Genomic DNA, 18722 nt, shown 5'->3' with positions numbered 1-18722 from the left:
GTCCGGGAAGATCCCACATGCCGCGGAGCAACTGAGCCCGTGAGCCATGGCCGCTGAGCCTGCGCGTCCGGAGCCTGTGCTCCGCAACGGGAGAGGCCACAACAGTGAGAGGCCCGCATACCGCAAAAAAAAAAAAAAAAAAAAAAAAAAAAAATGTAGGAAAAGAATTTTCTACTTTGTTTTAAAATATTTGAAAACTTCTAGTTACTTTATAAAACCAACTGATCAACCTCAGGAGGGGAGAAATGCCTAGCAAATTTTAACAAAAATGCCATTGCATAACTGGATGAATTTGAAAATCCATTATCCAAATTGATAGCTACAGACCATGATGCACTTTTCTTTTTAGAGTTTTGTGTCTTTGTGAGGGATCATTTGCACATCTGATAGTTGTTAAACAAGCATAGATCTGACTAATGAATCATTGAATTACAGTGTTAAGCAAATATTTTTGAAAATGTAAGCATATTTAATCATTTTTTCTTACTGAAATGCCATTTTAACACTATTCTGATTGCCAGTGAGAACCAACTAAAACTAGAGGCCTTAAAATAAAAATAGAGAATTGAGTTTGGAGAGTCAGCCTGCTTCCTGACTCTTGCACTGACCAACTGGCTGATCTGAGCAACATATTTTACTCTTCTGAGCCTTTGTTTTTTCAGTTCCTAATACAGATGATAATGATGATTCCATTAAGCATTACATAGCTGTTATAGGTAAAGTGATGGCACATAGTAGGTATTCAATCAATAAGTGTTATTCGCTAAGTCACCTCTTGGAATAGTGAGCTTTGGCACAAGAAGCCAAAGCTATAGTTATATTGAGTTTATATCAAGTATATATCAATTACTACCTTTAATTTTAAGATAATTTCTCTTTACGTCTCCTCCCTAGTAGACTGTGTGTACACTGAGGGCAGGGACTCTGTCACACTCAACAGTCCAGAACCCAGGATATTGCCTGGCACAAAGATCTTCAATAAATATTACTAAGCTGAATGTGGCTGAGGAATAAAACCTAGAGAGAGAAGGTACAATCTTTGACTTTGTTTCCACATTTGGGCTTCTGAATAATGTCAGGCTCCTTTAAGAGTTCACCAGATAGCATCTGAGGAGAACAACAGCCTGGGCAGGGTGTAGGTTGAACTGTGGAGTCCACAATGGGTTAGCACCACACAGGACCCAAGAGTAACTTTTTTGGTGAGTTCTCAGTTTTTTCACTTCATAGAACTCAGAGTGATCAGTTACTGGATCTTTTGGCTACAGCTTAGTTGGGACAACACAGTATGCTGGACTAGAGCCTTCAGTTAGTCTAGGGAGCAAGACATGGACACCAAAGGCAGTCCAGCCCATGAACTCTGTGTGTCTGATTCATTGCAAGAGATGAAATGTCAGCAACTCTGATCTTTGTCAGCCTAGCTCTGAACTCACAGACATATTACTCATTCTATTCTATGTTTTACTGTACAGTGAGCACATTTTTTTTTCTTTTTTTCAAAAAAATTCTAAAGCCTTAATATTTTCATTGGACTTGTGAATGACCAATAATCTCGGCCTTTATTTTAAATAGGCTTCCAAATCACTCGTGTATATTTGAATTTTTCTGTCGCTTTTTGAGAGGGCATTGTAAGTTTTCATTAAATGTACTTACTATATTATACATCATTTTCTGACAATATTACAATCTTCTTTTTCAATTTTAATAAAATAATTTTATTGTTTCATGACTTTGAGGAAAAATACTCTGCATGTAGTCCTATAAAACAGAGCAATTTCATGAGTTTCCAAACTGCAAGTTAATAGCCTCCATTGGTAATTACAAAGATTTATACTCCTTTCCTTGTCTCCCACAAAATTCAGAGCCGATCTGTCCAGTTGACTTAGAGACTGACTTAGAGGTCTCCACATTCATTATCTTTGACAATAAGCTGTTAGATTAGGTTAATGATTTAAGATTAGTATATGTTTGGGAATGGGAGAAAGAGGTTTAAAACTAATTTATAGGAATATAATCCACTGGTCATTTTCATGTTTCATCAAAAAAATATTTTAGAAAATGTCTCAATACTAGTTGATCACATTGAGGTGACAAAATGTTCTGCTTTTGCTTTACTGTGAAGGAAGTCATTAATCTCATTTTACGTTCAGTCTTTCAGTGTCACCTGACAGTTTACCATTTATCAAGGAATTAACATAATATAAAAGTTATAAAAAAGGAGAATACCAGAATACTACAGATGTAGTTGACATTACAAGTCTAATAATACCATCCATATCAGTATGTTGTACAGTTTTTACTATTACACAGAAAAAAACTATAGCTATCCTGGTTACTTTTTTCAACATCTCATAATATTTAACTACAAAAATAAATTTATTTTTAACTTCTTTACAAATCATTGTGAAATAAAAAAGCTAATAATTTCATATTATATAAACAACATGTAACATGTACCCTTTAAAAACTATATATAAAATACGAATTTTAAAAATCTGGCTGTTTCAAGTTTTTTTTATTTTGTTTTGTGTGTTAAAAAAAAATGAGGTAGATCTGAAACAAATCACCAGAACTGCTAACACAACTTAAGTGAAATGATTCTGTTTAATTCTAGAGTTGCTGTCATATATTATTTGTAGACTTTTATAATAACATTTATTTAACAACTTGTATTGTCTAATTATTAATAACCTAAATTAAGTGAATTTCCCTTTGTTTTACATGCTAATTCTATTTTATTAGATACTAATTTAAATATATATTTTTTAACATCTGGTAAATGAACTTTATTTCTAATCATTGATGTATTTACCGTAATTTATGAACAACATTTTATTTATACCAAAGTATTTTAGAGTCCTTTCCCTCGCATTAATGACTATAAAGCTAGCATGCATACTACTAATAAAATTGTAATCATTATATTAATAATAAAATTTTTAATTTGCCATTAAAACCAATTTGAAAAACATACATTAATATTGATTAAAGAATGATAACCTTTTTATGGACATACATTCAATCCACATGCTATCCTGCTGTATGCTAAATGCCCTGTGCTGTGCTGAATCCCTCTTTCCTACTGCTCTCGGACATATTATAGGAAATAAGACCAGTATACAAGGAGTTCCCAACAAGAGGTAGGAAGGCCGCTGTCAATAAGCAACTCTAGGCATTTAAGGCAGATACACAAGAGGCAACTTCTCTTTGTAAGAGCAGTTTTACTTCCAACCATTAGTGCTCCAGTTTTTCACAGGAAAGAAAATAGATAAGAGACATGTTTCCTGATAACATTCAGTTATAGCACTCTGAGAGACAGACAAAAAAAAAAATCTGATATCAAAAGAAAATGATCATAAAATTTAAGTCACTACTAAATTAATATTTTCTCTGTGGGTTTTCCTTTACTAATGGCTTTTATACACACTTCACATGTGAGTATTTAGGCTAAATGCATTGAAAATCTTGCTTTTTCATTGATGCTCCATTAGCAGGAGTGAATTCTGTTGCACCAGGGTCTAAGTTATTTTAAAGCAAGGAGGAGGTTGTGGCACCTTTTTTACCCAACAACAAAACCATTCTGATTTTACTTTTAATTCATGGCTGATACACTTTTCCCACAGTGCCCCTTGACTGCTGCCCCTTGACATGCTGCAACAAATGAAATTGTGTCTAAGGTATTTGTCATTCTACCATTAGCTGTTTTTCTATAATATGTGAACCTAAGGTCTCCTTGTTCTCTATCCTAAATCAATTTGCCTCAGAGGACTAAATAGGGCCTCTCATAATGAACTTGAGTCCCTGTTCATACTATCTGTATGTTCATCATCATATTCCTTTATTGATGTCAATCATGCATTGTATACGGGAAGATAAATGGGAAACATTACAAGTTACATTTCTTTCCTGACTCACGAACCATAAAATATGGATTTTTTTTTTCTTTTTAGTATAGTCTCCTACATTATCCTCATCAAATGTTGCTAAGAACAAATATGGAGACCCTGTTTTGCATATTTGGCATGCCTCAAATTACTAAAGTATGTGCTCAATTAGTTGTGTTTGCTCTTTCCTGAATCTTTAATCCCTTCCTCTCCCTTACAGCTAAGCAAATAAACATGCTGTCTCCTATTTGAACAAGGGAGACCTCTATTCGATCCTACAGGTATAGACTTTTCTCCTCTTCATCTCCACAGCCAAACTTTTTGAAAGTGTAGTTCCAAAATTCCGTCTTCATTTCTTCACATCTACTTCACTTCTGAAGCCACAGCAACCCAGGATTATCTAGTTTTAACACTGAAAAATCCCACAACCCAGGAAAACTCTCAGTCTGAGCTAGATAAACTGGGACAGTTGGTCACCTTTAAGCCCCTTTTCTTTCCTCCCATTATCTCCACATCCAGTCACTCTTCAAATTGTAAGAGTTAAACCCCTTATCTTGAATCCGTACTTTCCTTTATATTCTCACAGTCTCCTAGTTCAAATTCTCATCTGCTCACAGCCTACTGTACAAGCTTCCTATATGAGAATGACTCCCTTAACTCTACTATCAAATTAATTTTTCTAAAAGGCTAACCTGATTATGTTACCCTGTTTGCTTAACATGCTTTAATAGATTCCTTCTGAAAACTATAAAATTTCAATCAGATACTTAATGATCTTGTCCTTGTCTATCTATATACTCTTGCTTGTTTTCTCTTCCTCCTTCCTTAAGCTCTATTCAAACATATTACTACTCTCAGAATATGCCTTTGTAGCCTCATACTTCTATGGCTTTGTACATGTACTGCTGTTTCCTGGAATCCACCTTCTCGAGATTACCTGGTATATCCTACTTACCCTCCAAATAGCTCAAGCACAGCCTCCTCTTGGGAGCCATCCACAGCCTTCTAGGCAGATAAGAGTTCTCCTTCTTGCTTTTCCCCTGCATCTTGTATCCTCTTCCATTTTAACACATACCCTATTGCATTAAAATCTCGTTTCTCCTTCCTTTCCAAGCTACAAAGTCCTTAAGGAGAGGTGTTATGTGTTTCTCTGTCATATGTAATGTATCAGCACAGTTTCTATATCAATAAAAAATTGTTGCATTAATGTTTAATAAAGTAATTACATTATTTTTATAGTTCTACTTTTAGGAGGCAGGGTACATAAAAGCACATAGACAGGATCTTGTAAACAGGAACTTATTACCATTCTTTTAACCTACATGCCCCTGCACAATTACTTCATAAATTGTACCTAATACTTGAAAAGTGACTAAGAGTAACTAGACCTATCAAAATTGGAAAAAGTGTTGATGATTTGCTTACTGTTCTTGCATCCCATGCAGACAGGGACTTATCTGCAGAACCTGTGAGAAGAATGTTGGAGCAAGGAAAAAACTCGATGCTGTTCACAGAGTCTGTATGGCCATACAAAGTGCATCTGCATCTTTCACTGTATAGAGAAACAGTAAAAGTTAAAGCTGTAGGACTTAGCGCTACATGTTTCTTATGCTGTCTATATAACACTAACAAAGATAGTTCAAGTATCTGAGGCATAAAGTAGCTTTACAAGTGACAAGATGTAAAAAAATAACATTGGAAAAGGAGAGTTCTACAACCACCTTATATTCTAAGCACTTTATAGAATTGGCAGCATAAAATTGACTACATTTAAATTACGTTCAATTTATAAAGTCACTTGGTAAAGTCATCTTTACACTACCTCATTTATTCCTTATCATGAAATGACTACTTAAAAACTGTTCCCATCTCATAAAGGAATACACTGAGGAAGAAAACATTTCATAATATGGGAAGATGAGAGAAACTTCTTTAAGTTGCTCAGTCTCTCTTCCCCACTCCCCCGCCCTGCCCCCACCTCAGCGGCTTAGGCTTTATGTTAGAATCACCTGAGATGCTTTTAGCAGATACTCCACCTCAAGCCCCAGACATTCTGTTTCACTGGATCTGAGATGGAGCCTGAGCAGAAGTGTGAATTAACGAATCTAAACCCGTGGTTCTCAAAGTGTTTTACCCAGACCAACAGCATCAGCATCCCTTGGGAACATATCAGAAATGCAAATTGGGCTTCATCCTAAACCCACTGCATCAGAAACTCTGGGGCTGGGGCCCAACAGTCTGTGTTTTACAAGCTCTCCAGTTGATTCTGATACTCACAGAAGTCTGAGAACCACTGATCTAAATGATTAGAAATAACTCATAAGGAAAGACAACTGCAGCTTTGCCTTTTGCCATTTTATGAAAGGACTGTTTCTTAATGAAGCAGGATATATTCATAGAGCAGTATCACTTCTCATTTGTAATGTTTGATTTTCTTTTAATTAACTTTATTTATAAAATAGAGAAGAAAATAGAGAAGAAACAGGATAACTAAAAATGCTGAGAACAGATGAGTCAATAAAGGTACATTTCTAGTATGATAACCAGCTCATTAAGCTCTGAGTAGCTGACGGCTGTCTGGACTGAGCCATGCCATATGTGACAGTATGGGGGAGTGGGAAAAACACTGCAATGGGAGCTGGTAGCCTGGGTTCCAGTCCTAAATTTGACAAGAACTAGCAGGGTTACCATAGAGAAGTTATTAACCTCAGTGGCAGTAGGGGTCCTTCTTGTGAGAATGAGATTACTTAATTTGATGCACTGAGAGGTCCAATCTAGCTTTGACAATCTGAGATTTTTGACCAAGGTTGTAAATGTAAAAGGCAAGGGAAGAAGCCAAATTGAGCATAACATCTAAGAACCGTTTGGAACAAAGTTTGTTCCTCCTTACTTAAATTTTGGCTTTTTTGAGAAGTTAGAAAATATTAAGATTTATGTGGATACGTATGTAAGTTACTCAGTTTTGCCCCTTGATTGAGACTTTTCATATCAAAGTGAAGTATTATAGTAATTAATGTCAGGAACAAGGAAATAAAATCAATAAATTCATTAATCAGGGCCATTTTGTATCTGTTTCTTTATCTTAATATTTCTGAGAGAGACTGATAATATTTTGATCATTAAGGTTGATGAAAAGTCAATACATACCAGGGGTCAAAAACCATGGTCCATGTCTGGCTGCCTATTTTCACGAAGAATGATTTATTGGAACACATCAATTTGTTTACACATGTCTATCGCTGCTTTCCCATGACAACAGCAGAGTTGCACAGTTATGAGAGACCATATGGTTCACAAGCCTAAAATATTTAATACCTGACCCCTCAAAAATATATTTGGATATTTGTAAGTATGCTCAGATTTTATTTATGACATATTTTTGAGATGTGTGCTAAAACTTACAGGATAAATTATTTTCTTTTATTTTTTAAAGAGGTACTGTTTTATGTAGAACTTTTACCTGCTGTTTTCTAATGATTCTCAAAATATAAGTACAAAATATTTCTTTAAACATTTATATTCCAAAGCCCAGTATACTGACATAATCATCTTTAACTATTAGAGTAATTGCTCCAGATATAGCTCTATGACAGAGAAAAAGAGAGACTGATTTCATAGAAAAATGAAAATTATATATTTTATAATGTAGTAAATTATTAAATTATATAAGAAAGTCAATAGTTTATTATTATGAAATATCATTCTCCACAAAACATCCTCACATTAAGAAAATATTAAGTATGTTATTTGTAGTCATATTTCATTTATAGAAAGTTTAATTTAAAAAGGAAATGTTTATAATTATAACATGTTTATAATTCCTCCCATTTTTCTTTTATTCACCTAGAAATTTTTGGAAATCATTTTGTTAATCTTACAATGTCAAAAATTATAACACACACATATGATCAGAAATCACAAATCCCAGTGTTGCTCAGTGCCTCCCATCCGCCTAGTGTTCAATTAATATCTATTTAAATTAACCCTCTGAACCCATACTTTTATATATTTTCTTGATTATTCAGTACTTCAAGAGCAATTCTGAATGGTTGTAATATCTTGGGACCATCAGTTCTCCTCCTCCAATGTTTGTGGAGCAATGTTTCACTGTCTCATACCAGGGGCAAAGTCTGAGGCCAGCCGAATCTCTCTTCCCTTTCCTGCCTAACTTCCTTTGTGGATGATTTGCTTTTTATACCCATGGCCCTAACAGTTCTTTTGCAAACACTGGAGTTAAGAAATTTCCCCAGATAGCAATTTCCATCTTTGACTTATGTAATTCTAATAAATAGTTATTCTTTCACTACATCTTTATGTTTTTCTCTTCCATTTATTCTGCTTGTGTTTTTTCCCCCTTAAGAATACCAGCTATGTTTTATTTTGTCTCATTTTCCTCTACATTTAACATTTTCTCTATAATCCTGTATCCTTATATATATATATATATATATATATATATATATATATATAAAATTTCTTTTTCACAACTGTTCTTTATAATTCTTAATTGTGCTTATTTGTGTGTCTGTGAAGAGGGAGCAATCAAAAACCTTCATTTATGTTTTTGATTTCACTTTTTTCCTGATATTTCTCAGTCTGCTTTCCATCTGCATATATTGTCTTATAAAATCATAATACAATGCTTTAGCTCTTTTGATGTTCTATTTTATTGTGTAAAATCAACTTGAAATATAGCATTTTGGGCTTCCCTGGTGGCACAGTGGTTAAGAATCTGCCTGCCAGTTCAGGGGACACGGGTTCGTGCCCTGGTCCAGGAAGATCCCACATGCTGTGGAGCAATTAAGCCCATGTGCCACAACTACTGAACCCACGTGCAACAACTACTGAAGCCTGTGCGACTAGAGCCCATGCTCCACAACAAGAGAAGCCACTGCAATGAGAAGCCAGCGCACTGCAACGAACAGTAGCCCCCACTCGCCACAACTACAGAAAGTCCGCACTCAGCAACGAAGACCCAATGCAGCCAAAAATAAATAAATTTATTAAAAAAAGAAATACAGCATTTCTGTAATTTGACTGAAAATATAGAGGACTTTTAATCTGAATTATTGGTAACTTTACTTACATAATTCCTTGTGCACTGTATGTGAACTTCAGTGGAAATTGGTTTATATTCATTTATTCTTCAATTTTTGCAATTCATCATCAGTTCTGGGTTGGTTTCTTTTTATTATGACTTAACATTATATGGGACAGCTACTTGCTAAAGATTAATGGCAAAAGGAGGGAAATTAGATTTAGGTTAACTCTAATTTCTAATCAGATTTGCTATCTTCCCAAAAGACTTCTCACTGAGTGTGTTACTGGCTTGATTCCTGAAGTTCATCTTTCTTCCACTTTATATTTTAAAGTATAGATGTAGCTTGTTGCAAAACCCCTCAAGTCACAGGCTCTATATCAACTCTAAAGGCCTCTGTCTCCCTTACCACCCTCAACCTGCCTCACCTCTGGCAGTTTCCTTGATCTCCTTTATCCAGCAATAAAAATGTCTTGCTGGGATTTGTGCTACCATGATAAAGTAATCGGTACTGTGCCTCTCCCTCCACAACAAACAACTATAAAATGACACAAATTATATGAGGCAACTGTTTTCTGGCACTGAACTAAACACAGCACAGGATGGGAATCTTTGAGCAAAGAAAAAAATTCAAAGAGCTCCATGACCTCCCTAACTTTCTGCTTGGAAGCACTTCCCTGCTATCAAATATAATAGTAGAACCCCAGTAGATTTGAAGTCTCACTGAGCCAAGAGGAAATGGGAATAGTTTGATCTGCTGCTATGCCGGAAATTTGCAGTGAAGGGTATGTGAGACTTCAACCATATATCATAAGTATGTTTAAGGATTTGAAGAAACAGTTATAATGGGTGTACAAATAGAGACTCTCAGACAATAAATGGAAACTATAAAAAAAGAATTGATAAGTATAACACATGAAATAAAGTTTATTGCATGAGCAAAATAGCAAGTTGGATACTGCAGAAAAAAGGATCAGTGAACTTGAATAAGATCAATAGAACATGCCTAAATTGAAGAACAGAGAAAAAATATTGAAAAACCATAGATAGAGCCCCAGTCATCAGTGGGGATAATCACATGGTCTAACACAGGAATAACAGGGTTTTCAGAGGTGACCGGTAGGTGTAGAGGAGAAGGGAAAGAGAAAAGGGTTAGAACATTTTTGAAAGAATAGTGGCTAAAGTGTTCCCCAATTTGATGAGAAATACCAATGTACAGATCCAAGAAGCTCAGGAAAATCCAAGCATAATTAAGAATAGACAGAACACACCTAAGCATATCATAGTAAAACTTCTAAAAGCAATATCTAAAACAGAAATCTGAAAGTCACAATCAATGAAAGAAACACAACATGTAGGAAACAATGATGCCAATGGCAACTGACCTCTCAACAGAAACAATAGACAGAATACAATAAAACAATATTTTTAAGGGCTGAAAATTCAACAATCAGTTAAAATACCTTCAATAATGAAGATGGAACAACTTTTCAGATAAATGAAAGCTGAGAAAATTCATCACCAGCAGATCTTTCCTATATGAATGCTGAAGAGAAGGTATTCAGACTGAATGGAAAGGACACCAGATGGAAACATCTGTATACAGAAAAGAATATCATCATCTGAAATGATAAATATATCGGTAAATGTAAAACATCCTTTTTTAATTTTTAAAAGATATCTGGCTAAAGTAAAGATACCATCACTGTACTGGACAGTGTTTTAAGTACGTAAAAGTAAAATACAAGACAGCAAAGTCACGAAGATGGGGTAAACATGGAACTACACTGTTTTAAGGTCCTTACATATTAGATGAAGTAGTACCATATTAACTCATTAGATTGTGATTAAAAATAATAAATTGTTGATTATTACAACAATATGCTTTAATCTCAATAATACTGAATAAAAGAATCCAGATAAATATGTCTATGTATCATATAATCAAATTCATATGAAGTTCAAGAACAGACACTCTATGGTTACAGAAACCAGACTGTTTGCTATGGGGAGTGGGCTTTCATTAGATGAATGGGAAATTTCCTGTGGTCATAGAAATGGCCTATATCTTCATTAGTTTTAAAGGTATATACATTTGTCAAAACTCATCTAATTGAACACTTAATAAGCTGCCCATTTCACTGTATATATTACCTTGACTAAACAATTAAAAAATAAATAACACTTTTCAGAATACTTTTTCCTTCTGGCTTCACTTTCCTGGTACGTGAGACACAATAACTACTTAATATACATTTCTGTGAATAACTGAATTTTTATAGTGATCCTATTCTCTTATCAAGTACATCTTCATACGTGCATGTGTCAGTTGCATGCATCTTCACAGATGGATAAAGAATCTTTAATATTTGGAATAGCTATACCATTAACATATATATCTCTGTTTTCTAAAGGCATGCATAACATAGCTACTGGGAAGTCTTTTATGTTTAATTAAAAAGGAAATATAAAGAAATAGACAAACAAAAATCCACAAAAGATTTAACAGCAAAACATGAGAGAAAATAAAACAATACAGATAACTGCATAAAAAAGATCTGTGAACAGCATCAGCAAAATATTAAATAATGATTACTATTTCTAACCTCCTGTGAGTTATTACTGAAAGACAGCTGCACCTCTGACAAAGTTAAGCATTGCTATTTGCAAGTAGTTCACTAGTGGTAACTTTTTAAAAGGCTGTATTTATTTATTTATTTTATTATTATTTTTTTTAAATTTTTTGCGGTATGCGGGCCTCTCACTGTTGTGGCCTCTCCCGTTGCGGAGCACAGGCTCCGGACGCGCAGGCTCAGCGGCCGTGGCTCACGGGCCCAGCCGCTCCGCGGCATGTGGGATCTTCCCGGACCGGGGCACGAACCCGTGTCTCCTGCATCGGCAGGCGGATTCTCAACCACTGCGCCACCAGGGAAGCCTGGCTGTATTTATTAAATAGAATAAACCTGAATAGAATTTCTATTATTTTTTAATTGAAGCATTTCAACCTATAAATAAGTATGCTCTTAGCTTAATCTTTTTTACATACAGAATTTGCCAAAAAACTAAAAAGTCTCCTATTTGCAAAATCTGGTAGTATTTTTAAGGCAAATGCAACAGTATTATAAATATGATTATATCTGTTTCATCACAATGAAGATCTAACAAATACACATACACAGAAAATGTATAATTTAGAAATGTGTGTCCTTACATATTATGTGCACTATTGTGTCCTTACATACTATGTGTACTGCTGCACTGTGCGCATTCACAGTTGATATTCAGGCTTTGTCTGTTGTCATTAAAACCCAATTTAATTATTTGGGAGTGTATTCAGTTATGGTAGTGGGATAGAGGGAGAGGTTCCTCAATGATATATTCTAGTGCACATAGTTTCCCAAACAAAAAGAAAAAGCTGGGTCTTCATATAGCTTAACGGAAGAAAGAACTGCTCAAGGGGGCAAGAAATCTGCTCACAAGTCACTTTTTTAATGTGTGGGGCATTCCAGGTAGACAGGCTGCAAGAGCAGGCTTGTGAGAGATTAATTAGCTGCCAGAGAAGGAAGTCCCATTCAGAATTCTTTGCAAGGTGAAAATGGACTAAAGTGATGGAGCATGACAGCACTGCAAGGGATGGAAATTATTCATACATTTCCATCAAAAACATAAACACTGAAGCCTGATGCAATTTTATCTCTGTTGCTCTGTCTGCTGTTTTCTTATAATTTTTGTAGGGAGAAGTTAGTTCACAAGAAAAAGCCCTTTATTACCACACCTCCTGTTTTTACTTTATTTCCCCTTTTTTCTTCTCTCTCTCTCCTTGCCCCCCTTGATTCAATTTATTAGTCTGGTAACTGAAGGATGAATATTTCTCTGAATTTTGAACTTGCTATAAAACAAAGTGACCTGCTCTTCTAGAGCAGATGCCTTTTCATTTAAAATGTATTTTCCATTTGTAACTTGTAAGAGGGCGCCGTTTTAATACAGTTCTCCCTTGTGAGGCATTAAATTTTAAAGGTTTTATTTCCTTTGGTGTGTTTGCTGTAACACTATTAATATTGGATATGAAACTGTACTTTTGAAACTTCAAGCTTGTATGAACTTTCAGATCAACAAAATGTGGTTAATGGAATTATGGAACATTTACAAAAGGCAGCAGCAACATATATTCAGGTGAATATGAAGAAAAAGGGTAAAAATTTTATCTGTCCTTGTTTTGAAAAAAAATTCTGGAATTCATTATCTTATTAACCCTTAGTAAGACCTGAATTTTATTTTACTTCATTTTATTTATTTAATTAGTTTTTACTCTACAGGTTTATTTCAAAAATTTAGTGATTCTGGCAATTCCTTTGCTTCATAAAGAGCTGAAATTAATAGCAAGAATATTTACATTCTCATTTTGTTTTACAACGCATTTCATCATTTTCGTTTGGCGTCATTTTGTCCTCTCTGTTTGTCTCTAACCCTCTAAAAGGGCAACCCATGTCCCTACATTTTTTTTTCTTTCATTTTGTACTTGAATGATAAAATCTCTCTTATTTCTTAACTCTTTACAATAAATCTTAAAACTTCCCCCATATTACTGCACCAGGCTTTAATTAGGAGATTATTCCTGATCCCCTCTTTTATTTTTAAAAATATTTATTGGAGTATAGTTGATTTACAATGTTGTGTAAGTTTCTGCTGTACAGTAAAGTGAATCAGTTATACATATACATATGTCCACTCCTTTTTAGATCCTTTTCCCATATAGGCCATTACAGAGTACTGAGTAGAGTTCCCTGTGCTATACAGTAGGTCCTTATTAGTTATCTATTTTATATATAGTGGTGTGTATATGTCAATCCCAATCACCCAATTTATCCCTCCCCTCCCCTTTCCCCCCTAGTAACCATAAGTCTGTTTTCTACATCTGTGACTCTATTTCTGTTTTGTAAGTAAAAGACCTGGATTTTAAATAGTATTTATATAATTGAGCCAACATACAATGATAACATTTATCACAAGGCTTATCTGAAATAAAAATTCTTTATGAAATACTTACATCTAATAGGCTAACATGAGCATAAGTGAAACATATTTAAATCGTCATACTACAACTATAACATCCAAGTTGAATGAGTGATTCCTCCTACCCCCATCATATTTTTAAAAGTTTATACATAAGCCATTTTAAAAATCCATCTGAATTTCCATCTCAGCAAGGCAAAGTTTCCAGTGACATCCAAATTTTGACTTAAAAAGTTAACATTTTAATTAATGTGATTTTATATTACTCAAATAATATAAAATCCTTTATTGTGTAACAGTTTCTTTGTGAATGTAAAATTTAGTTGAACATTTAATGGAGGGAGTGATATTTCAATAAAATCTACCAGGGAGTATGCCACAAACCCTATCTGAAAGTTCACCATAATCTACTGTGAAAGAATAATCTATTATGTGGTCTGAGTGTCTCAGCCAGGAAGGAGCAACAACAGGCCACAGCTCCTAGACAAAAAAAATGTTTTGACCAAAACCCTTGACAATAAATACACTATCTGAGAATTACCCCCAAATGGTAATAAAACCCCACTCCACATATGTAAAGGGCAGATTCCCGGCAACCTCAAATACCTGGAATGCATCCAGCATTTGGGGAATAAAAGCAAAAGGTGAATAAATAAAATAACCATAAGTTAGCTGGGGACTTGCTCAGAGTACCCTCAGGTCCTCACTGAGACTTGTTACATAGTCACCTGAATTGTTTTTGCAAAGGGTGTGAGCACAGAGGGGGTTACAGAGGCTGGAGTAGCGTCCACTGATAACAGTGAGGAAAAAGTGGACGCTTGGCAGTAAATGGCAGTAAACTGGATAACGGAAAAAATTAAAATAAAATGACTCAATTTTGAAATGGCAAACTGAGGCAAATGAATGAAGACAAAAGCAAATAACTATATTTCAACAGTTTCTATTACATTTAACACTGTAGTTTAAGTTGATATCTATTGACCATTTATGATTCTAAGTAATCTGCACACCTTAACACTGTGAAGTGTAGTTGGCCCTCATTATTCAAGGATTCCGTATATGCAAATTGCCTGCTTGCTAACATGTATTTATAACCCCCAAATCAATGCTCTGCAGGCATTCACATATATGGGAATGCAGAGCAGCAATAAAATTGAGTCACATGACATGCACGTTTCCAACTGAGGTCCAACTAGGCCATACTCTGCCTACTTGTTTCAGCTCTCATAACTTAAACTGTGTCCTTTTTGCAGTCAATTGAGTGCCAACTTTTTTGCATTTTTGAGCATTTTCTGGTAATTTTGGTGATCTTGCTGTTTAAAATGGTCCCTGAGTGCAGTGTTCCTGCAGTTAGATCAGTCTTTAAAAGAACCTTGGCTTCTAAAAATCCTAATTAAAACTATCTAATATCTTGTTTTTTATATACAAAGAAGGTCAAAAGGGTTGTTTCAAAGCACATTTTTCTTAGAAAAGGGCTTTAAAGAAAAAAGGAGGGGCTTCCCTGGTGGCGCAGTGGTTGAGAATCTGCCTGTTAATGCAGGAGACACGGGTTCGAGCCCTGGTCTGGGAAGATCCCACATGCGGCGGAGCAGCTAGGCCCATGAGCCACAACTACTGAGCCTGCGTGTCTGGAGCCTGTGCTCAACAAGAAAGGCTGCGACAGTGAGAGGCCTGTGCGCCGCAATGAAGAGTGGCCCCCACTTGCTGCAACTAGAGAGAGCCCTCGCACAGAAACGAAGACCCAACACAGCCAAAAATAAATACATAAATAAATTAATTTTTAAAAAAAAGAAAAAAGGAAATAAATTAGGTTTAAAGATGATTGTGATCAACTTCATTAACTGTAAATTGATCAATAGATGTAACATTAAATAATTTAAACATAAAAGCCATTTCTGAAATCATCTATTTAAACTTCTCTCCAAAATATTTAAATATATTAAATTTAAACATATTAAGATCACAAGTAGCCACAGTGATACTTTAAAGCTTACACCTCTTTTCCTTTCCATGTCAATCCCCCGAAAGAGATCTTAGTCAGAAACCAGATATCAGGAATGGGAAAAGTCAATGACAAAAGGAAAGCTCTCTAGTCACAGAAGCATGGCTGTAGGAGAGTAGGGTTCCCAGCAAAAAGCAAAGCAGAAAGCAGGGCTAGAATGAGGAGAAAAAAAATCCTTAGAACATCCAGGGACTAGGTTGTTTGAGAAAAGAAATTTCAATCCAGCTGGTTCCTCATACTCAGAGCTTTCATTAAAAACTCAGTGTCTTCCCTGGTGGCGCAGTGGTTGAGAGTCTGCCTGACGATGCAGGGGACGCGGGTTCGTGCCCCGGTCCGGGAGGATCCCACATGCCGCGGAATGGCTGGGCCCGTGAGCCATGGCCGCTGAGCCTGCGCGTCCGGAGCCTGTGCTCCGCAACGGGAGCGGCCACAACAGTGAGAGGCCCGCGTACCGCAAAAAAACCAACCAAACAAAAAACAACTCAGTGTCTTCTGATCACCAAGGGGTACAAAGCTGAATGTGTCACATTATCCTGCTCATTCCCTTCATAGCACCAATCACTAAGTGAAATTAACTTGACTACTTATGTCATTGTACCCTCTCCCCACCATTAGCCCTGCCTAGAGTTGTACACTCCGTGAGGACTCTGGCCTTATCTGTCATGTTCTGTGGCTGAAGAGTAGTACATAGTGGGTCCAGAGTCAATAATAATTTATTATTATTAATGAAACTGCAAATCTTCATTGTTTGTGAAGAGACACCATTACTTCCCAGTATTTAACCCTCAATCCAATATCCTTCTCTTTGAACTTAATTGTCAAATATTGAATATACTTTTTAAAAATAAACTAACGGAGTTTTATGTTGATTTCAATTAGCTAAAAAGGAAAGGATTGTATGATCAACACAAATGATCCAAGAATTAATTCCCCCTGAAGGAGCTTTAGAAACTGCCAGTATTTTAGTTTTATTTTCTCATCTAAAAGCAGAATTTAGTTAACATAAACTTCTGATCTTAATTCATAAGCTTACTCTTAGGAATGAAAGCTTTTTAAAAGTATTAAGCTGAAAAAAGTCTTATGTTACTATCCTTGATGGTATCAATCTGAGGATCCCATTTTTCCACTGTGTTACTTTAAAATGTCTGTAAAAATGAGTACTTTTAAATGTTTGGATTAGGATAGAGCTACTGGTAAAGAAAATGTGAGAAAATATTTTAAGCCTATCAGGGAAACTTCAGTTGTGCCATATATGTTATTCATGGCATAGAGAGGGAAGTTAGGAGTTGTGAAATGAGTCCTTTCTAGGCTTTGATTATGAGTACCTCCACGGTTCTCTCAAACTCTGGACGTGCTTTCCCTGACACCCTTACACTTCCTTGAGGCTTTCCTGGACTCATCCTCCATGAAAACCCCACCTGAAAATTATCCATGCTGCTCGCCAAATCCCTTAGGGTAGTTTTCTTTGTTTCTAATACATATTTACACTTAGTGGCTTTTCCACTTCATAATTCTTGGGTCAGGCAGGCTTTGGTGAGCAACCAGTTAATTTAATAAATTAATCTGTGCTAATGAAACGAGAAGGATGCATGAGAAGGCTTCCTTTAAACTAATATCCTCCCTCCCATTTCTCTTGGGCCCATTTCACCTGAGTGTATTTTGAATAGTTACCTTCTAAATGTTTTCATAAATACTAGAGAAAAATGATAATAAAGTCCTCTCTTTCTTCTTCTTACAGAAGAAGTAATTCTAATTGCAGGAAGAGTAGTTCATATAAGAAAATAAACAAGATAGTAAGCTGGTGGGAAAATAAATATTCAGGGTCATGCGGGCCCTTGTAATAACCTTTAAATTATATGATTAAGTCACTTGCCTGTATTTGGATCTGTTCTTGATTATGGAAATAATTTTGCTCTATTGATAACTTTAAACAAGGTATATCCATTTTATTTCCTATGTGTTACAACTGTAATATGGAGAACAAAATTCAGAATAGAGGGCACTTAAAAGCAGCCATGAATGTGTAAGCAAATCATTGAGATCGGTCTCAGATTCAGTGAACAGAAAGAGATACTTTAATAGTGATAATGGTAATTACTTTCTACTTGCACCTTAGTCTTCTAAACAACTTGAAAATTATTTTCTCTCTCTGAAATATCTATCTAAATAATAGCTGGATTATGAGACATGACTTCTAAAAGGATCTCCTTTTTTATCTGTAACAAACTATTTAATGAAACTTTGATCATCTTGTTGATCATAAAGAATTAAATACCACAGGAAGGATTTGAGGTAGCAGATTTTAAAGGATATTTAAAGAATATGTTTTCTTGTCACAATTTCATTTATTCAATGGTCTCTAACTTTCATATTGAAACTGAAGTTCTCTCTTTTCTTGGTCATTCATCTAGTAGTCCATTAAACTATATCACCTAAGGTGTTTTTCTCCTCTTTACTAAAATGAATTATATATTAGGGCTCACTGCATTTTACTGCCACCATTATGGCTACTCACACCTCCTCCTCATAAAATCACACAAACGCTGAACTAACTAATGTTTTTAAAGAAAATTACCTTCTGTAAAGAATATATTACACCAAATTTGAGAAAAGACACACATGCTTTTCTTTATAACATCATACTGCACTAACTTTTCCTAACGTCCATCTGCTGTTTTTCCACCTCAGATTGATTTGTTAGGATCTGAATATGTTGTTGGAAAAGTTCTGCAGGATCCTACAGATTATTATAAAGATAATCATAATGATAATCATTGCCTTGGTTGTG

General features: G+C 35.3%; 1 protein-coding gene across 2 annotated transcripts in view; it reads right to left on the bottom strand.

Moving 5' to 3' along the window:
- The window catches only part of SPAG16 (sperm associated antigen 16), an 860968-nt gene that overhangs the window by 362600 nt on the left and 479646 nt on the right, over positions 1–18722 (bottom strand). For both annotated transcript variants that reach the window (XM_067027549.1, XM_059052920.2), the window contains one exon: positions 5307–5433. In XM_067027549.1, coding sequence (XP_066883650.1) covers positions 5307–5433 — 127 coding nt within the window. The remainder of the gene's footprint in view (positions 1–5306; positions 5434–18722) is intronic.

This window comes from Kogia breviceps, chromosome 2, assembly GCF_026419965.1.
Source record: "Kogia breviceps isolate mKogBre1 chromosome 2, mKogBre1 haplotype 1, whole genome shotgun sequence".
Classification (NCBI taxonomy): Eukaryota; Metazoa; Chordata; class Mammalia; order Artiodactyla; family Physeteridae; genus Kogia; species Kogia breviceps.
Note: the sequence above shows the minus strand (reverse complement) of the source record. Positions and strands in the feature narration are given on the sequence as shown.